This window comes from Doryrhamphus excisus, chromosome 2, assembly GCF_030265055.1.
Source record: "Doryrhamphus excisus isolate RoL2022-K1 chromosome 2, RoL_Dexc_1.0, whole genome shotgun sequence".
Taxonomy (NCBI): Eukaryota; Metazoa; Chordata; class Actinopteri; order Syngnathiformes; family Syngnathidae; genus Doryrhamphus; species Doryrhamphus excisus.
Genome location: NC_080467.1, coordinates 26,107,028 through 26,124,962, shown reverse-complemented (window position 1 = coordinate 26,124,962; position 17,935 = coordinate 26,107,028). Strand labels below are relative to the sequence as shown.

Genomic DNA, 17,935 nt, shown 5'->3' with positions numbered 1-17,935 from the left:
CTTCCCGAAATTGCCCGTGGATGCTGGGGCGCCAAGGAATGAAATTCATCCAACCATTACGTTGGAATGGTTCACACATCACCAGCTATCATTGCAATCCCCAGATACCAGGAAAATATGTCCCTCAGCGTCTGATCTGGTTGGACACTCTGAAATATTCCTGCAGAAAAAGTCTTAGTACTGGGAAAATGTATGAGCCTACAGGTGGTCTTTGGTTTTTTGGCACACCTGGAAAAAAAATGTAATTTGGGTCCATAATCATATGTGAGTGGATTGTGGATGCTTGGACTAACTGTGTTGTCCGAGCTTACGTGAAAGCCGGCATCATTGCTGAATAGCCACCTGCCAACAAGACTGACTCCAACAATGACTAAAGGGAACCCGGCATGTTTGATGACGAAATTGCTCATTCGTTCAATTCAGATACAGAAGATGAGGACTTTGATGCATTTGTGGAAGAAGATTAATGAAAAAAAAAAGTCTTGTTAAATAGTGGAATAAACTCACTGATGAAAGAGAGTACAATCTTTCATTTAGTAGTACAATGTTTATATAGCCCTTCAACACAATATTCTGTGGGCCTTTAAAAATCATCAAGAATGGCGGTTACTGAGAGAAATGTCTTTTGAAACATGGTAATGGTAATGGTTTTATTTCATTTGAACATGCATCCCATTCCAATTGAATGCATCACATAATCAGTTCACAGTTCCACATGTCCAAAAGGAGTAGGAAGAAGCAAAGCTTATTAAATCCTACCCCTCCATCTGGTACTTTTACAATCAGTAACTGTTACATTTGTTCACTTCCTGCTTTCCTAATATAGTTAAAGTTGTTTTTTGTTTGTTTGTTTTTTTGTCACATACCGAAGTACGAGGTGATATGAGCATCCAATGACATAATGGGTACCATAGTAAGTGTCAATATAGTGATATGTATAGCACATCATGACTGGTTCAAGACTCTTCATCCTTGTATTTAGCAAACATTGCTGGGATTGAATGAGTTAAAGATAAAGATCTATAGATAAAGGTCTATCTGGACATTGTAAGCATAACAAGTAGGTGGCTACTGTTGGCCACAACCACACCAAAACCACGTCAATAAACTCAGCTGTCCTCTATGCATGCAGTCGCACCCCCCACAGAAACAAATTCAGGACTCGCTCACACAGTCCAAATACACACGATAGTACACAGGTTGGTCATGCTTTGGAACTCAAACTCGTACATAACCCTAGAACCAGCTGTGTTTACCTCAACCATTTTCTTCAATTAAATGAGTATGAAATGAGTATACAAGGTTTTTGGTGCAATACACCACGGTGGTATGCCTTTACAATGAACTCTGGTGCCGCATAACGTTTTCTATTAACGACTGACAGCTTTCTATATGAGCCAACTGCTTCTTTTATTCTGCCTTTCTCAAGCTTGAAACTCCAAGTCTGCCTACTCATCCATCTTGCATAAGAGTCTAATTCACTTCTTCTCTGCTCTCTCTTATCCCCGTAGTCCATGGTCCTGCTGCTCCACAGTCAGCGTCAGTACATTTTTGATTTTGACTCTCTGGACCGCCTCTCCGGTGTCACCATGCCGAGTGTGGCGCGCTACACCATGCAGACCGTGCGATCGGTGGGCTACTACCGCAATCTCTACCACCCTCCAGAGAGCAACGCCTCAGTGGCCGTGGACTACAGCGAGGACGGCCTCCTCATGAGAGTATCTCACTTTGGTACCGGTCGAAGGGTCCTCTATCGGTACCGGCGTCAGAACAAGCTGTCGGAGATCCTGTATGACAGCACCAGAGTCAGCTTCACGTATGACGAGATGGCAGGCGTCCTGAAGACGGTCAACCTGCAGAGCGAAGGCTTCATTTGTTCCATCCGTTACCGGCAAGTGGGGCCATTGGTGGACCGGCAGATCTTCCGTTTCAGTGAGGACGGGATGGTCAACGCACGTTTTGATTACACATACGACAGCAGCCTACGCGTCACCAGCGTGCAAGGGGTCATCAACGAGACGCCGCTGCCCATCGACTTGTACCAGTTTGACGACATCTCCGGAAAAATCGAGCAGTTTGGAAAGTTCGGGGTGATTTATTACGATATAAATCAGATCATATCCACGGCGGTCATGACCTACACCAAGCACTTTGACGCGCACGGACGAATCAAGGAGATCCAGTACGAGATCTTTCGCTCGCTCATGTACTGGATCACATTCCAGTATGACGACGTCGGACGCGTTACCAAGCGTGAGATCAAGATCGGTCCCTTCGCCAACACCACGAAGTACAGCTATGAGTACGACGTAGACGGCCAGCTGCAGACCGTGTACTTGAACGAGAAAGTCACATGGCGCTACACGTATGACCTGAACGGAAATCTACACCTGCTGAATGCAGGAAACAGCGCCAGACTTCTTCCTTTGCGATACGACTTGAGGGACAGGATCACCCGTCTCGGGGACATCCAGTACAGGATGGATGAAGACGGTTTCCTCCGTCAAAGGGGGGCAGAGATCTTTGAGTACAACTCCAAAGGTCTCCTTGTGAGGGTCTACAGCAAAAGCAGCGGCTGGACCATTCAGTATCGTTACGACGGCCTCAGTCGCAGAGTGTCCACCAAGACCAGTCTCGGCCAGCACCTGCAGTACTTCTACGCCGACCTCAGCTACCCCGCCCGCATCACGCATGTCTACAACCACTCCAGCTCGGAGATCACCTCGCTTTACTACGACCTCCAAGGCCATCTGTTTGCCATGGAGATCAGCAGCGGCGAGGAGTTCTACATTGCCTGTGATAACACCGGCACACCTCTGGCGGTCTTCACCAGCAATGGCCTCCTGGTCAAACAGCTCCAGTACACCGCTTATGGCGAGGTCTACTTTGACTCCAACCCAGACTTCCAGCTGGTGCTGGGCTTCCACGGAGGACTCTACGACCCGCTCACCAAACTTCTGCACTTTGGCGAAAGGGATTACGACATCATGTCCGGGAGGTGGACCGTGCCTGATGTTTTGATGCTGAAGAACGTGGGCAAAGAGCCGGCGCCGTTTAACCTTTACATGTTCAGGAATAACAACCCCATCAGCAAAGTCCACGAAGTGAGAGAGTATGTGGCAGGTAAGAAGCATTTCTACAGCAGACAACCTATGAACGGCTGCACGGCGATCGAGTGGTTAGCGCGCAGACCTCACAGCTAGGAGATCAGGGTTCAATTCCACCCTTGGCCATTTCTGTGTGGAGTTTGCATGTTCTCCCCGTGCATGCGTGGGTTTTCTCCGGGTATTCTGGTTTCCTCCCACATTCCAAAAACATGCTAGGTTAATTGGCGACTCCAAATTGTCCATAGGTATGAATGTGAGTGGGAATGGTTACTCAACCAAACAAAGAATTGATCTATGTGGCTTTGGCATAATATTGGTATCAGCACTTCAAAATCAGATATTGGGATTGAATGGGAATATTGAAAAAAAAAAAACCTTAAGAAAGCAATGTTTGAATGACATGGGTCTTTTTAATCAATCAAACAAACAAAAAGATTTGAAGTTTTAACAAAATCATCACACAGCAACTTAACATTCAAATGTTATACCTCGGAAATTTTGAATTTGGATCAATATGAGTTTAATACGGGCTGCACGGTGGGTCTGGTGGGTCCAGTGGTTAGTGCGCTGACCTCACAGCTAGGAGACTCAAGTTCAATCCCACCCCGTTCTCCAAATTGTCCATAGGTATGAATGTGAGTGTGAATGGTTGTTTGTCTATATGTGCCCTGTGATTGGCTGGCCACCAGTCCAGGGTGTACCCCGCCTCTCGCCTGAAGTCATCTGGGATAGGCTCCAGCACCCCCGCGACCCTTGTGAGGAAAAAGCGGTAGAAAATGAATGAATGAATGAATGGTATCAGCACTTCAAAATCAGATATTGGGATTGAATGGGAACATTTTAAAAATACCTTAAGAAAGCAATGTTTGAATCACAGGGTCTTTTTAATCAATCAAACAAACAAAAAGATTTGAAGTTTTAACAAAATCATCACACAGCAACTTAACACTCAAATGTTATACCTCAGAAATTTTGAATATGGATCAATATGAGTTTAATACGGGCTGCACGGCGGGTCCAGTGGTTAGTGCGCTGACCTCACAGCTAGGAGACTCGAGTTCAATCCCACCCTCGGCCATCTCTGTGTGGAGTTTGCATGTTCTCCAAATTGTCCATAGGTATGAATGTGAGTGTGAATGGTTGTTTGTCTATATGTGCCCTGTGATTGGCTGGCCACCAGTCCAGGGTGTACCCCGCCTCTCTAGGATAGGCTCCAGTACCCCCGCGACCCTTGTGAGGAAAAAGCGGTAGAAAATGAATGAATGAATGAATAACCTATGAACATTAAAGAAAAACAACAAATATCCTGTTCTTGTGTTGCACAGATGTGAACAGCTGGCTCGTCACTTTCGGTTTTCACCTTCACAACACCATTCCCGGCTTTCCCGTTCCCAAGTTCGACCTGAGCATGCCGTCATACGAGCTGAGGAAGAGTCAGCTGTGGGATGATCTGCCGGTTGGTTGCATTCATATTTTAATATATTAATAGTTAAAGTAGCTGAGTGGCCTCTAACTCGAAGACGCCTTTTGTTTTAGAGTGTAGGCAGAAGCAATCAAACTTTATATGCTTTTACATCTGTTTTGAAGCTTCCATTATGCATTTCTTAGAATATGACTTTTAATTGGGACATATTTGCATAATAAAGCAAACAGTGTACTTCCTGCGGCTGAATACATTTGCACACTGCCGAGCTCTGTAATGTGCAATGTTTTGCAGCCGCTATAGAGTTTAAACAATCTTTTTATGTAAGGCTACTTTGGTTCGAGGCCCTAACACAGAAAGTGTGGCAGGAAAATTGTCACAAGGGGATTCATCTGCATTTGGATGGCAAGTTAAAAAAAAAAGCCTCCAAAGCTTCTAAATGGCCTGGAGAGCCAGGTTCTGCCATGTTCAGGCATTAACGTTTCACTGCACTCTCCCCTACAGTCCATCTCTGGGGTGCAGCAGGAAGTAACCCGACAAGCGCACTCGCTCTTGTCGTTCGAACGGCTGCCAGAGGTCCATCTGAGTCGAGGTCGCCGGGGTGAAAAATCTTGGCTGTGGTTCTCAGCGGCCATGTCCCCCATAGGAAGAGCCGTTATGTTCGCCATATATAAAGGCAGCGTTCACGCTCACACCCTCAACATGGCCGGCGAGGACTGCATCAAGGTGGCGACCATTCTCAACAACGCGTTCTACCTGGAGGACCTGCACTTCACGATAGAAGGCCGGGACACGCACTACTTCGTCAAACCTGGCCTCCCGGACGCCGACCTTGCCGCCTTGCATCTCACAAGCGGGCACAAGACGCTGGAGAACGGCGTCAACGTGACCGTATCGCAGTCCACCACAGTAATGGATAGCCGTACACGCCGTTTCGCCGACGTGGAAATCCGCGCCGGCGCACTCGCACTTCACATCCGCTACGGCGCCACCGTAGACGAAGAGAAAGCGCGAGTGGTGGAGTTAGCTCGCCAACGCGCTTTAGCGGGGGCGTGGGCCACAGAGCAGCAGCGAGTACGGGACGGCGAGGAGGGCGGCCGCCCGTGGACGGAAGGCGAAAAGAGGCAGCTTCTCAGCAGCGGGAAGGTTCTGGGATACGACGGCTATTACGTGCTCTCTACGGAGCAGTACCCGGAATTAGCGGACAGCGCTAACAACATCCACTTTCTTCGGCAAAATGAAATCGGGAAAAGGTAACAAAACGAGAGCTCGCCAAGCAGACTTTGAAATAGACGATCAGTCTGAATGACGACACGGCGAAAGGCTGCTGATGTATGTAAAGTGTGTTGCTGTGTTTTTTTTTTGTTTTGTCAAGGGGGTAAAAAATGAAAAGATGAAAAGCAATGCTGTGCATTGTGAGCTGGGGGGGGGGGGGGGGGGGGGGCTTCAGAGTAAATGTATAACTACACTGAGCCTTAACACGGCAATCGGAGCTCAGTTCCTCTCTGTAGCACAAGCCTTCTGGACTCTGGACTCTGCAGCAGAGCAGTAGTTGTGTTTTTTGGGGGGGACAGTTAGCTTATTTTGGTGTTTCTGTTGTTTTAGTTCCTTTCCACCATGCACTGTCAGGCTTCACTGAAAGTAATGTAAGACCAAGAAATGTTTACATTGTGCACATGTGCACGTCTACGGAAGTGCTGGGCACGTTGAGTCCTAACGAGCGAGCAAATGTTTGTTTTGAAAAATCAATTCTGACAGGATAGATACTATCACCAAAAAAAAAATAAAAAATATGTATATGAAATTTCACACTGTAACCTTCAACATGTGTTTCTCTTTAAGATGCTTTGAAAAAGACAAAAACTGCTGTTTCCATGTTTAAATATCAAATATTCATTGTGGAGAAAGGACTGTGGAGTTTGGAAGAGCTCTCGACCGCGTGACTCGGACACCCCAGCGCCACCCGCTTTTGTAAATGATGACACTCCAAGTAATTTATGTTTGTGTTTATACATAACTAATAAAGGACAAATGATTTTGGATGTTATTGTTCCTCCTCCTCAGTTCGAATGAAACAACATGCTGCTTGGTGATGATGTCTCTATAACATGCATTCAGCTTATTAGTTCCGCTAAATTTCATGTTTACGTGGCATATTGCCTTTTGACCCGCCTGCCTGTCGAGTAAATATTTCATCAGTAGAAATATTTCATGAAGGCGCGCATAAACATGCTTTCCTGCCACGCACCCCAAATATAGCTCACATCTTGTGCAGGTACAACTGTGCACTCGCACGTTCAAACGATACCAACCGTTCTTTGTAGAACAATTTTGTAGAGCTTTTTTTAATTTTTATTATTTTTTATATATGATAAAAAATATGATTTTTGTTATAGGCTTGCTTAGTCATGAATTATGCATTTACAGTACATTCATATGTACATTTAAATCTACTTTTGTAAATTGCATTTACAGTAACTTAAAATATTAAGTTACATTTCTAGAAATTGGAATGCAAAAAATGTTTTTTAAATGTACTCATAAAAACATGACAGTAATGTGTAATATAATTGTTATAATATTTGTTTATTTTTAAAAGAAAACAACTGCATACAAATACTACTTTAAAAAATATTGAAATACTTACTACCATGTTATTATAAGATACTTATGTTTTTCAAGTATGGATTGTGCTTAAAATAAGACAAGAAAAAAAAATATTTTAAATATAATTAATATGAATAGAGTGGCTGCACGGTGTGGTTAGCGCATAGGTCACACAGCTAGGAGACCCGAGTTCGATTCAACCCTCGCCCGAAGGCAGCTGGGATAGGCTCCAGCACGCCCACGACTCTCATGAAGATAAGCGGTAGAAAATGAATGAACGAATAATATGAATCATGACAAAATATAAATACTTAATAATAAAAATAAATTAAAAAAATAAAAGTAATGAATTAATAATAGCAAAAAGTAATAATATAAATAAAATAATAATAAAGAATATTGTAGTATACATTTTATTTATTTTTAAAGTGGTTAATTAAAAATAGTATTTTTTTAAAGATTGAAATGTTAAATAACAATATTCCTATAGGACACCTAGACATAAATATATTCATATTTTTCACATAAATATACAAATGTAAATTTCCCAAAGTAAACTCTCATTGACTCATTGCATTATCCTTCATATTGTCTATTTCATGTCAGACTTCAAACATTATTTGAAACCAAATGGGAGCACAGTCTTTGAACACTCATTGTTTACAGCCTTTTTCATGCCATTGTTTGACCCCCCCGCCCCCGGCCCCCCGCCTGGCTGCTGCTTCTGCTGCCGCCCATTGCCTTTTTCTTATTACCTTGACAGCACATCTTCATATAAATGTATGTTCTATTCTAATGTTCTAATTAAGGTGCGCTGTATGGAGCCCAAGAAAGCCATACGTGAACCTCTGATCAGCATCCCTTCGGGGACCACAACCACCACAAGCGCCGCTCCATAATGAAACATCTGTACGCCTCCCTTGTGTGTTTGATTGCTGTAAAATAACAAGGGAACTTTCACAAGCATTGTGAGTTTTTGATGCCCCTATACATAAAGTCAATGTTTGAAACAGGAAGCACTCCCAATGCTGCTCTGATGCTCCCTAGTGGTACAAAGTGCACACTTCACACAGTCCCACAGGTACGTCACACTCAGATCAACCCTCCGTTGTTTAACCAAAACTACTTTTATAGTTTCAGTTCATTTATAAGTCAAATCAGCGGCTTCCATACATCAGAGACGCCACAGGGCGTCACCTACCAGGTTGAATTAAGGCGGCATCAAAAGGAATAGCTAAGATAGCGGTGCAGCTGCAAGCTGTGATGACCATGGACAGCGCCGAGGCAGCATGGAAGCGCTCTACAGGAACATCACAGGCGTGATGCCAACGTGGTGAGATCATGAAGACTTGGACTTAGGTTAGGGTTGGAGTTACTGTTAATGAGAAAATCTTCAGTATGACCCAAATCTAGTGAAGGAAGTAGATAGAACAAGTGCCGCAAGGCATGCTGGGTAGTACAGCGGCAACAACAATACAAAATTGGATATCACATGTACGTTGACATCCCTCCTTGACAACCTTCTTAACATATTTTGCAAACGGTTGTGAGAGCGAGTACCCCAAGCTACCCAGCATACCTTGTGTCAGGACTATATTGTGTAATTTTGGCATGTGTATTTCATTCATTCATTTTCTACCGCTTTTTCCTCACAAGGGTCGCGGGGGCGCTGGAGCCTATCCCAGCTGTCTTCGGGTGAGAAGCGGGGTACACCCTGGACTGGTGGCCAGCCAATCACAGGGCACATATAGACAAACAACCATTCACACTCACATTCATACCTATGGACAATTTGGAGTGGCCAATTAACCTAGCATGTTTTTGGAATGTGGGAGGAAACCGGAGTACCCGGAGAAAACCCATGCATGCACAGGGAGAACATGCAAACTCCACACAGAGATGGGCGAGGGTGGAATTGAACCCTGGTCTCCTAGCTGTGAGGTCAGCGCGCTAACCACTAGACCGCCGTGCCGCCCGGCATGGGTATTTTGCATAGATATTTATTTGTATGCACACATCAGAGTATGTGTAGGTCACGTTGTGTTGTTTGGATGGCCTTTTCCTACAAGCTACACATTTGGCCCGCAAGCCGCAGTTTGCCCACCCCTGCCCTCGACGGTACTCGTGTCAAAGCAGCATTAGTCCAGTCCAGTTCCATTGTTTCCATGCTGCAGTCATTCATCTTCTTACCACAGGATAATGGCGTGTCAGGCTAACTTTGGGAAATTTGATTTGCAACCCTGGATTTCAGTCGGACCCGAGTAATTAGATTTAGTCTGATGGCACGTTAACATACTGAGTGACTCCTTCCTGGCTTTTAGCCACAGAATGGAAAGAAACAGCTCCAGTTAATGCAGTTGCATCATTAAACTCCAGTGTCTCTCCATCTATCCAAGATCATTAGCACTGTTGTTTTTCACCAAGGCCTCTCCAGCAGAGTCCCAGCAGCCCGAGCGCTTTGTCCTCAGAAGATCAGAGGCATGATAACAAGAAGCTATTCCTGAACTGGGACGTGCTTTAGCGATAGCAATAGGGTGGAGCGAGAGGGGAAGAGAGGGAGGGAGGGGGTCTCCAAGCATCACCCATAATGCTTTGGTGTGATGACATGCGGTCGAATCCAACCTGACCTGTGTGTGCTGCTGATAGGGCGCACGTGTGGTTCCTCCAAGGTCCGAGTGAGTGACTGATTAAAAGGCAGCAGGTATACTGTACACTGTACATTGTTTGTTGTCCAACATGGCTCCCCTTGTGTCCTTTGGCCCTGAACTCTGAGCCATTACTGTTTGGCTGCAGTCTAGTTAAGATAGGACCCTCTTTATTGTCACCAATGGAGCTACGAGCTACAACAAATATACTGGTGGTGACACACTGGCTGGGGTGTCTGTGGAATTAGGTGCCATGCTCATTGGCACCTTAGCATAAGAAGAATCGGCAACTAGTGCATTCCCTATCATAAGCAACTTCAATATGAATATATTGAATATATTGCCCGTTGCCACGTTGCTTAACATTTTTTTTAAATCTATAAAAAAAAAAAAAAATATATATATATATATATATATATATATATATATATATATATATATATATATATATATATATATATATATATATATATATATATATATATATATATATATATATATATATATATATATATATATATATATATATATATATATATATATATATATATATATATATATATATATATATATATATATATATATATATATATATATATATGTATATATATGTATATATGTATATATCTATATATACACACACACACACAATATAATATTTACAATACATTTTTATATATAATTTAATATGTAATATATATAGTATCTAATCATATAATAATAATAATAATAATAATAATAGTAATAATAATAATAATAATGTATAATTATCATTTATATATATATATATATATATATATATATATATATATATATATATATATATATATATACATACATACAATATATATATTGTGTATATATATTTTCAATGTATATTTTTTAGTATATATATTTTCAATATATATTTTTTGCTCTCTCTCGCTCTCTCTCTCTCTCTCTCTCTCTCTCTCTCTCTATATATATATATATATATATATATATATATATATATATATATATAATTTACTAATTACATACTATAATATATAATATAATAATTATATATAGTACATTTTACATTTCATTATTATACATTATTATATTATAGTACATATAGTACATATAACTAATTACATACTATACTAATCAGCATGATTTATTAATTTAATACATAAATAAATAATTTCATTTAATTTATAAATTTTTGATAAACCGTTGGTAAAACCTTGGCAACAGACGACTGCGGAAAAAAAATAGTTTCAAAAACAGCAACGGGTTTGTCCTCCAGCTGTTCTTTGTCTGTACAAACCCAAACCCAGACAAGCCACCTCTCAGATGTTTCTTACAGTAAATAAAATATTAACCACACTGCAAATATTTACAGACGAGTTTACCAACCCCAAGACTTCGACAAGGGTGGCTGGGAGGAAGCACATTTGGGAGGAGCTTCTTGCTCTTGTTGATATTATGATATACATTTTATATACAATCCTCTGACACTGAAGATGTGTTATGAATTTGACTATTTATGTTAAGAAAAGCGACAACTGACCTACAAACAAGTCAAGGTGAAGACATGCTGGTGCGTCAAAGCAAATAAACATAGGCGACCTGGATAATGACGATATGCTGTCTGATTGGACTGATCCAAATACGGCCAATCAGGTGTTCACAACAACTCATAGTACAGGTCAATTTGGGACTGTTTGCAGTGTCCTCTTGCATATTTATTTATTTTTATTGTTATGATGGTGACGTCCCATGACTGCTCTTTTAACATCAAACAAAGTCCAGAAATGGTAGCGGTTCAAGGTAAACAGCAGCGGAGGCGTGTCGGATGATGACTTATGTCCTCGGGAGTGATTGGATGGCAGCAAAATTTATAAACGAGCACAGGACGATTGGAGCCTGTTTTCCAGTTTCGAAGAAGAAGAAGAGTGAATCAAAGGTCGTCATGAGCGGATGTCCTTACTTTGAGAAGAGGCATTTGTACGTTTCGCCGATCCCTTAAAAGTATATTTATTCTTAGCTTAATTGATTAAAAGTCTTTTCCACAGGTTGTTTAAAAACCGGCCTCCACAACCCGAAGAAGAAGAAGAAGATGCCGCTCAGGCAGGCGTCAACCGGGCCAGTAAAGGCGGCATCATCTATGGAGACTACCTCAACGTATGGAAGTCATTCCTTTCCCTTTAAAACTTGATAATTTACTAAGTTCTTTGTTTATGTGGGTTTTCTTGGGGTTCAGCTGGATAAAATAGTGACAGCTCAAGTGCTGCAGAGTGAAGTGAAGGGGAATAAGATTCACGATGAGCACCTTTTCATCGTCACCCATCAAGGTGAGGTATCAAGTTCAGGTTTTAGTGCATGGTTAACATCTAAAACCTCGGATTTCATTGCAGCCTACGAACTGTGGTTCAAACAGATCTTGTTTGAACTGGACTCCGTCCGTGAGATCTTCATTAGTGGACACGTGAGTGATATTTTTGACTTTTTTGCAAAATGAAAGGTCAAGGCGTTGCATTGTTTTCTCATGAAATTCAGTTCGTTTTTGAAAGTTCTCAGTCCATGCATAATAAGGACTGTGGCTTAATTCATCGATCTGGAAGAAAAACATCTTCAGACCTAAGATCTTGGTTCAAATGTCTGTCTTTTAGATCTTTGGTATGCCAAGGATTCATATAGTTAATTAGGAACAGTAGCTCTTGTAATATTTGATTATATTCAGTGGTCAGCACCACACAGTAAGGAGATCGGGAAAACTTGGGTTCGATTCCTCCCCCCTCAGTCAGCTTCATCTTTTCGAAATGATGGCCGATCGTAAATGGAGCCAAAATGTGGACATCCATAAATTAGCTTCTCTGCAGAAAAAGCAAATTTTTTTTATTTTATTTGGTCAAAATCAGGTGTTTTCGCTGAAATCACCCTATGTTCTACTGCCAAATTATAAAGACCCAGAAAGGCTAGAAACAAACTCTTTTTTGTGATGAAAGTTTCAATGTTTATGTAGTCCTAAAACTACACAGCGGTTGAGTAATTAGCACGCAGACCTCACAGCTCGGAGACTAGGAGTTCGATTCCTCCCTCGGCCATCTCTGTGTGGAGTTTGCATGTTCTCCTCGTGCATGCGTGGGTTTTCTCCGGGTACTCCAGTTTCCTCCCACATTCCAAAAACATGCTAGGTTAATTGGCGACTCCAAATTGTCCATAGGTATGAATGTGAGTGTGAATGGTTGTTTGTCTATATGTGCCCTGTGATTGGCTGGCCACCAGTCCAGGGTGTACCCTGCCTCTTGACCGAAGACTGCTGGGATAGGCTCCAGCATACCCGTAACCCTAGTGAGGCAAAGCAGCATGAAAAAAATGGATGAACGGATGGATATTCAGCTCCAGAAGCCTCCAATTCCCTCTTCAATATCAAGCATAATGCCCTTATTAAACACATTTAAAGTAGAAATTAAGGTATTCACCACTAATGATAGATACTGTGAGATGATCTGTGAACAGATACAATCAGAGTGACTGTGTAGCCTGAAGCCTGGATCAAGATCGTGACAAGACATCTCCATAATCCATAATGTTAGCCTGTTGTAATTCATTATGACTTTTATTCATTCATTCATTTTCTACCGCTTATCCTCACAAGGGTCGTGGGGGTGCTGGAGCCTATCCCAGCTGTCTTCGAGCGAGAGGCGGGGTACACCCTGGACTGGTGGCCAGCCAATCACAGGGCACTTATAGGCAAACAACCATTCACACTCACATTCATACCTATGGACAATTTGGAGTTGCCAATTAACCTAGCATGTTTTTGGAATGTGGGAGGAAACCGGAGTACCCGGAGAAAACCCACGGGGAGAAAATGCAAACTCCACACAGATATGGCCGAGGGTGGAATTGAACTCCGGTCTCCTACCTGTGAGGCCTGCACGCTAACCACTTGTCCATATTGTAGCTTATTTTCCGTAATATATGAACTTGTGTTGAGGACATTGACTGCCTAAATTTGACCTTCCAAAGTCAAACCAACTTTGCGTCATGCATTCAAGGCCTGACAAACAAAGTGCAAAACCGTAACGCTTGATGATGTGATGCATACAAACAACTAAAATGATGCATAAAGCAAACAATAATCTTCTCAATAATAAGAGAAGATAAATAACACTGTGTACATACAATGTTATGTCTAACCGCTACTACACTTATTACTAATTCTTCATTTTTATGAGAGTTCATTACCAGTACTTATTATTACTATTACTAATATTTTTTTGAATGGGAGTAGTAATAAGTACTTTCGCTGCTCGTCTTCACGCAGGTGCGAGATGAACGCAACATGCTTAAAGTCAACACTCGCATCCATCGAATTGTGATGATCTTCAGACTGCTGGTGGACCAGTTTGCCGTGCTGGAGACCATGACAGCCTTAGACTTTTTTGACTTTAGGTAAACATGATAAATCCCCTGAGATGGGGATTCTACAACGTGCTGACGCCATGTTGCTTTGTTTAGGGAATATCTGTCTTCGGCCTCTGGCTTCCAAAGCCTTCAGTTCCGGCTCCTGGAGAACAAGATTGGGGTTCCTGACAACCTGAGGGTGCCGTACAACAGGCAGCACTATCGGGATATCTTCAAGGGTGAAGACAACGAGAAGCTGACCACCACCGGAATGGAGCCAACGCTCCTAAAACTAGTGGAGGTAAATAAACAGTCTGAACATGACTGGATCTGCGTAGTTCCTAATAAACGTGACGTGTTCCTCATAAAAGGAGTGGCTGGAGAGAACTCCTGGCCTGGAAGTGGATGGCTTCAACTTCTGGGGAAGGCTGGAGACCAACATATTTGATGGACTCCATAAGGAGGGAGTGGAGATTGAGGTAAGATTACAAAAATAAAACTCCACTGATTCACAGGAGGAACATTATCCAACTTCTTCCGTAGAAAATGTCCGACTGTGAGGACAAAGAGGAGCTGATGGCCGAGCTGCTGAAACAGAAGGAGCTCTTCACGTCTTTGTTTGACGTTAAGCGTCACGAGCACCTTCTCAGCAAAGGTCAGAGCTTCTAGATTCTAAAAAAACAACCTATTTTTTTTAAGATGAGACTGACTGAGTTTAATCTTCCCAACAAGGTGAGAGACGGCTGTCCTATAAAGCTCTGCAAGGCGCCCTCATGATCTACTTCTATAGGTATATTATAATGTCATATTATTCATTTCATATGTTATTTTCCTCATACATTACAATTCATAAGTATAGCTGCCTTATCTAGTGGCCAATTATAGTTTTATTATCTTTATGTGTAGAAATTACAACCCCAGAAGGTCCTTGTGGACACTTTTGGGAATTTGTGTTAAACCTTTATATTATAAAAGCAAAAAATTAAGAAAAAAATGTTTAAAAATGCTATAATTATTGTAGAATATTGTAAAATAATCATATTTTTTTTTTATTTGATTCTCTAATTTAAAAAAAAAAATTTAAGAGCCTGTGGGAAAAATGTAATAAATGTATAACTGTATCAAAATGTAAGGATATACTGTTGCAATCCTCAATTATCTTATAAATATTTTCAACTCATTCATCAGTTTTTCTATAACATTGCTGATTTTTTTTTTTTTTTTTTTTAAAGGGAGGAACCAAGGTTCCAGGTTCCATTCCAGCTGCTCACCTCCCTCATGGACATCGACACGCTCATGACCAAGTGGAGATGTAAGTGCCGTAACACCCAACGTGACCCAACAATAGTTCTGGAAACAATCAGGGGTTTGGTTTGGGGGGGTGCGGGGGTGAATTATTGACGCTCTAAATGCGACGTCTCACCTCCTTCTGTGTTTGTGTTCCTCCTGCAGACAATCATGTATGCATGGTGCACCGTATGATTGGCAGCAAGGCCGGCACTGGGGGGTCATCTGGCTACCACTACCTGAGATCCACTGTCAGGTACTACACTTTTAAAAGATACTAAAATGTGTACAAAGTGTTGGGATAAGAGTTAAAAATCCTTATTAATCCTTTCAAAAAGCCAAACTGTATGTACATTTTACCCACATAAGAACGAATGAACCAAAGAACCTTTACATGACACACTCCTATTGCAGCAGATGCTACCATCAGATTTTGCTATGTGTTTTTCACCTTCTTTAGCAAATTTCTGGCACTATTTCATAGACAAAAAAATTGGTCTGAAATTGGTCCAAAAATACACATTCACGTTTGAAAGCCATTGAAGATGAAGAAAGAAGACAGATACAGAGTTGTCCATCGTTCTGTGTGCTGTCTATAGTGTCCAAAATCTAAAAGAACCACTATCCATTCTTCACAGAGAATCACCAGCTAGTTGACGCATTGTTTGGGCACTCGGTCTAGTTTGTTAGGTCAAAAACTGAGACAGTGTTGGAAAATCCAAGGTAGAATTTGAGTCGAAAACCAACTCATACAAAAACCGAGGTTTCACTGTCTTTGCCATAAATCAATCCTAGCTATCTTGTGTTTATTTCTATTTCTATCATAAGAAAACATGCATAGAAAATCATAGAAAACATGTTTATGGCTTTCTAAACACGGGTTCCCCTCATGCTATCATGTTTCACCTTTACGGATTTGCAAGCCTGGCCCTTTAAGAGGAATAACATTCTCCCTCTCTACACCGCCCATTGTTTTCTGCGTCCTGATTGGCTGTAGACCATTGCCAATCAATCTCCTTTGTGCCTCCCCACCATGTCTCCTGTGTCACAGCTAGCTAGCTTGTCTTCTAGCCTGTAAATGAATCTTTGATTCAAAGAAGGAGGAGTGTAGCACAACAAGGATACAAAAACGCTACGGTACAGCTTTAAAAGGCAGGAGTGACTTAATAATTTCTTGTGTCCGACCTGTAGGTTGATCATTAAAATTAAAAAAAAGATGTGAAATTTTTGTACAACGACTGAATGAGAAAACTGTATAAAGTTTATGGTGATGGATTTTACAGCCTTAAAACATATATAATAATTGCTGAAAAATGAAGTTGGCTACTTCTCGGATTTCACTTATTGCGGGTCATTTTGGGATAAACGAGGGAATACTGTAGCCACTTTTACACTCCTATTCTTCTTTGTTTACATCACATTGTGTAGGCTACTGGATCAGGGGCTTCATTCGGAAACTGCATGATGTTTTATCTATCGGTATAAAAGGCCTCCTTTTTGGGTGTGATGCTCCAGTTTTTGTGAAAGGGTCTGGTTCATCAATCAGTCCTACTTCATCTGTGTCTGAACGCGTCTCATTCTACTGCAGTGATCGCTACAAGGTCTTTGTGGACCTCTTCAACCTGGCCACCTTCCTAGTGCCTCGCCACTGGGTCCCCAAGCTGAACCCCAACGTCCACACCTTCCTCTACACGGCCGAATGTTGTGACAGCTCCTACTGCAGCAGCGAGGATTCTGACTAAGCCCCCTTTTTAGCCGACAAATCAATTTTTTCCCCCTACACACTAAACCGCATCATTGTACATTAAACACACCATGGTCCCGCCATTACCGTCTTTCAAAACCTCCAAAAAATCCCACTTGGCTATCTTAAAGGGATGTAAATACAATTATTAGTGCTAATATTTGATGGTCAGCATCTAAAACTATGAAATATATATTGTATATAATGTTGATAATTATCAGCCACAACAATAGGTAAACCAAATGAAATTAAAGTATATAAAAATATACATATATTATAATTGGATGTGCATGTGTACCTAATGATGTGGCTGGTGAGTGTAGATGCTGTATAGACATGTGAATAATTGTTTTTAAATATGATGTATGTATTTATGCAGCGATATCCGTAATCGTTGTGTACATTCATTTATAACCGATGTCACCTTTTTCCTATTTAAATATACATATTTGTTGTACATAGCATGTGTTATTGTTTTGACAGTTATGGACTGTTTGTGTGCATTATTAAAGGCCTCATTAAAATGCAGCATTTATGTCTTATTTTGATGATAAAAAAAACTGAATGTGCACACATACAGGAGGAGGGAAAAAATATAAACAAAGACAGTCTGCAATCCATGGCAACACACCGCCAAAATAAAAGTCATATTAATATCATTCTCAGTGGGCTACTATGGGTTTAAAGCATATTAAAAGCAAGATGGCGGACATGGTATTCACAGTGTAAAGAGCACTTGACAATG

General features: G+C 41.4%; 2 protein-coding genes and 1 long non-coding RNA gene across 7 annotated transcripts in view; 2 read left to right on the top strand and 1 right to left on the bottom strand.

Annotated features, from left to right (window-relative positions):
- si:dkey-237h12.3 (teneurin-3) overlaps nt 1-5,949 on the top strand; it is a 210,151-nt gene extending 204,202 nt beyond the window's left edge. For all 5 annotated transcript variants that reach the window (XM_058058091.1, XM_058058082.1, XM_058058074.1 and 2 more), the window contains 3 exons: nt 1,512-3,123; nt 4,433-4,563; nt 5,035-5,949. In XM_058058091.1, coding sequence (XP_057914074.1) covers nt 1,512-3,123; nt 4,433-4,563; nt 5,035-5,787 — 2,496 coding nt within the window. In that variant the 3' untranslated portion in view covers nt 5,788-5,949. The remainder of the gene's footprint in view (nt 1-1,511; nt 3,124-4,432; nt 4,564-5,034) is intronic.
- Nucleotides 1-17,935, bottom strand: part of LOC131107832 (uncharacterized) — a 188,049-nt gene that overhangs the window by 101,098 nt on the left and 69,016 nt on the right. The window lies entirely within an intron of this gene.
- tdo2a (tryptophan 2,3-dioxygenase a) lies at nt 11,595-17,718 on the top strand. Its single transcript, XM_058058142.1, has 12 exons — nt 11,595-11,753; nt 11,822-11,930; nt 12,010-12,100; nt 12,164-12,234; nt 14,080-14,207; nt 14,274-14,460; nt 14,531-14,638; nt 14,703-14,814; nt 14,892-14,949; nt 15,392-15,471; nt 15,612-15,702; nt 17,035-17,718. Exons 1-12 carry the CDS (start codon nt 11,602-11,604, stop codon nt 17,186-17,188), a joined length of 1,341 nt encoding a protein of 446 aa, XP_057914125.1. The 5' UTR covers nt 11,595-11,601; the 3' UTR covers nt 17,189-17,718.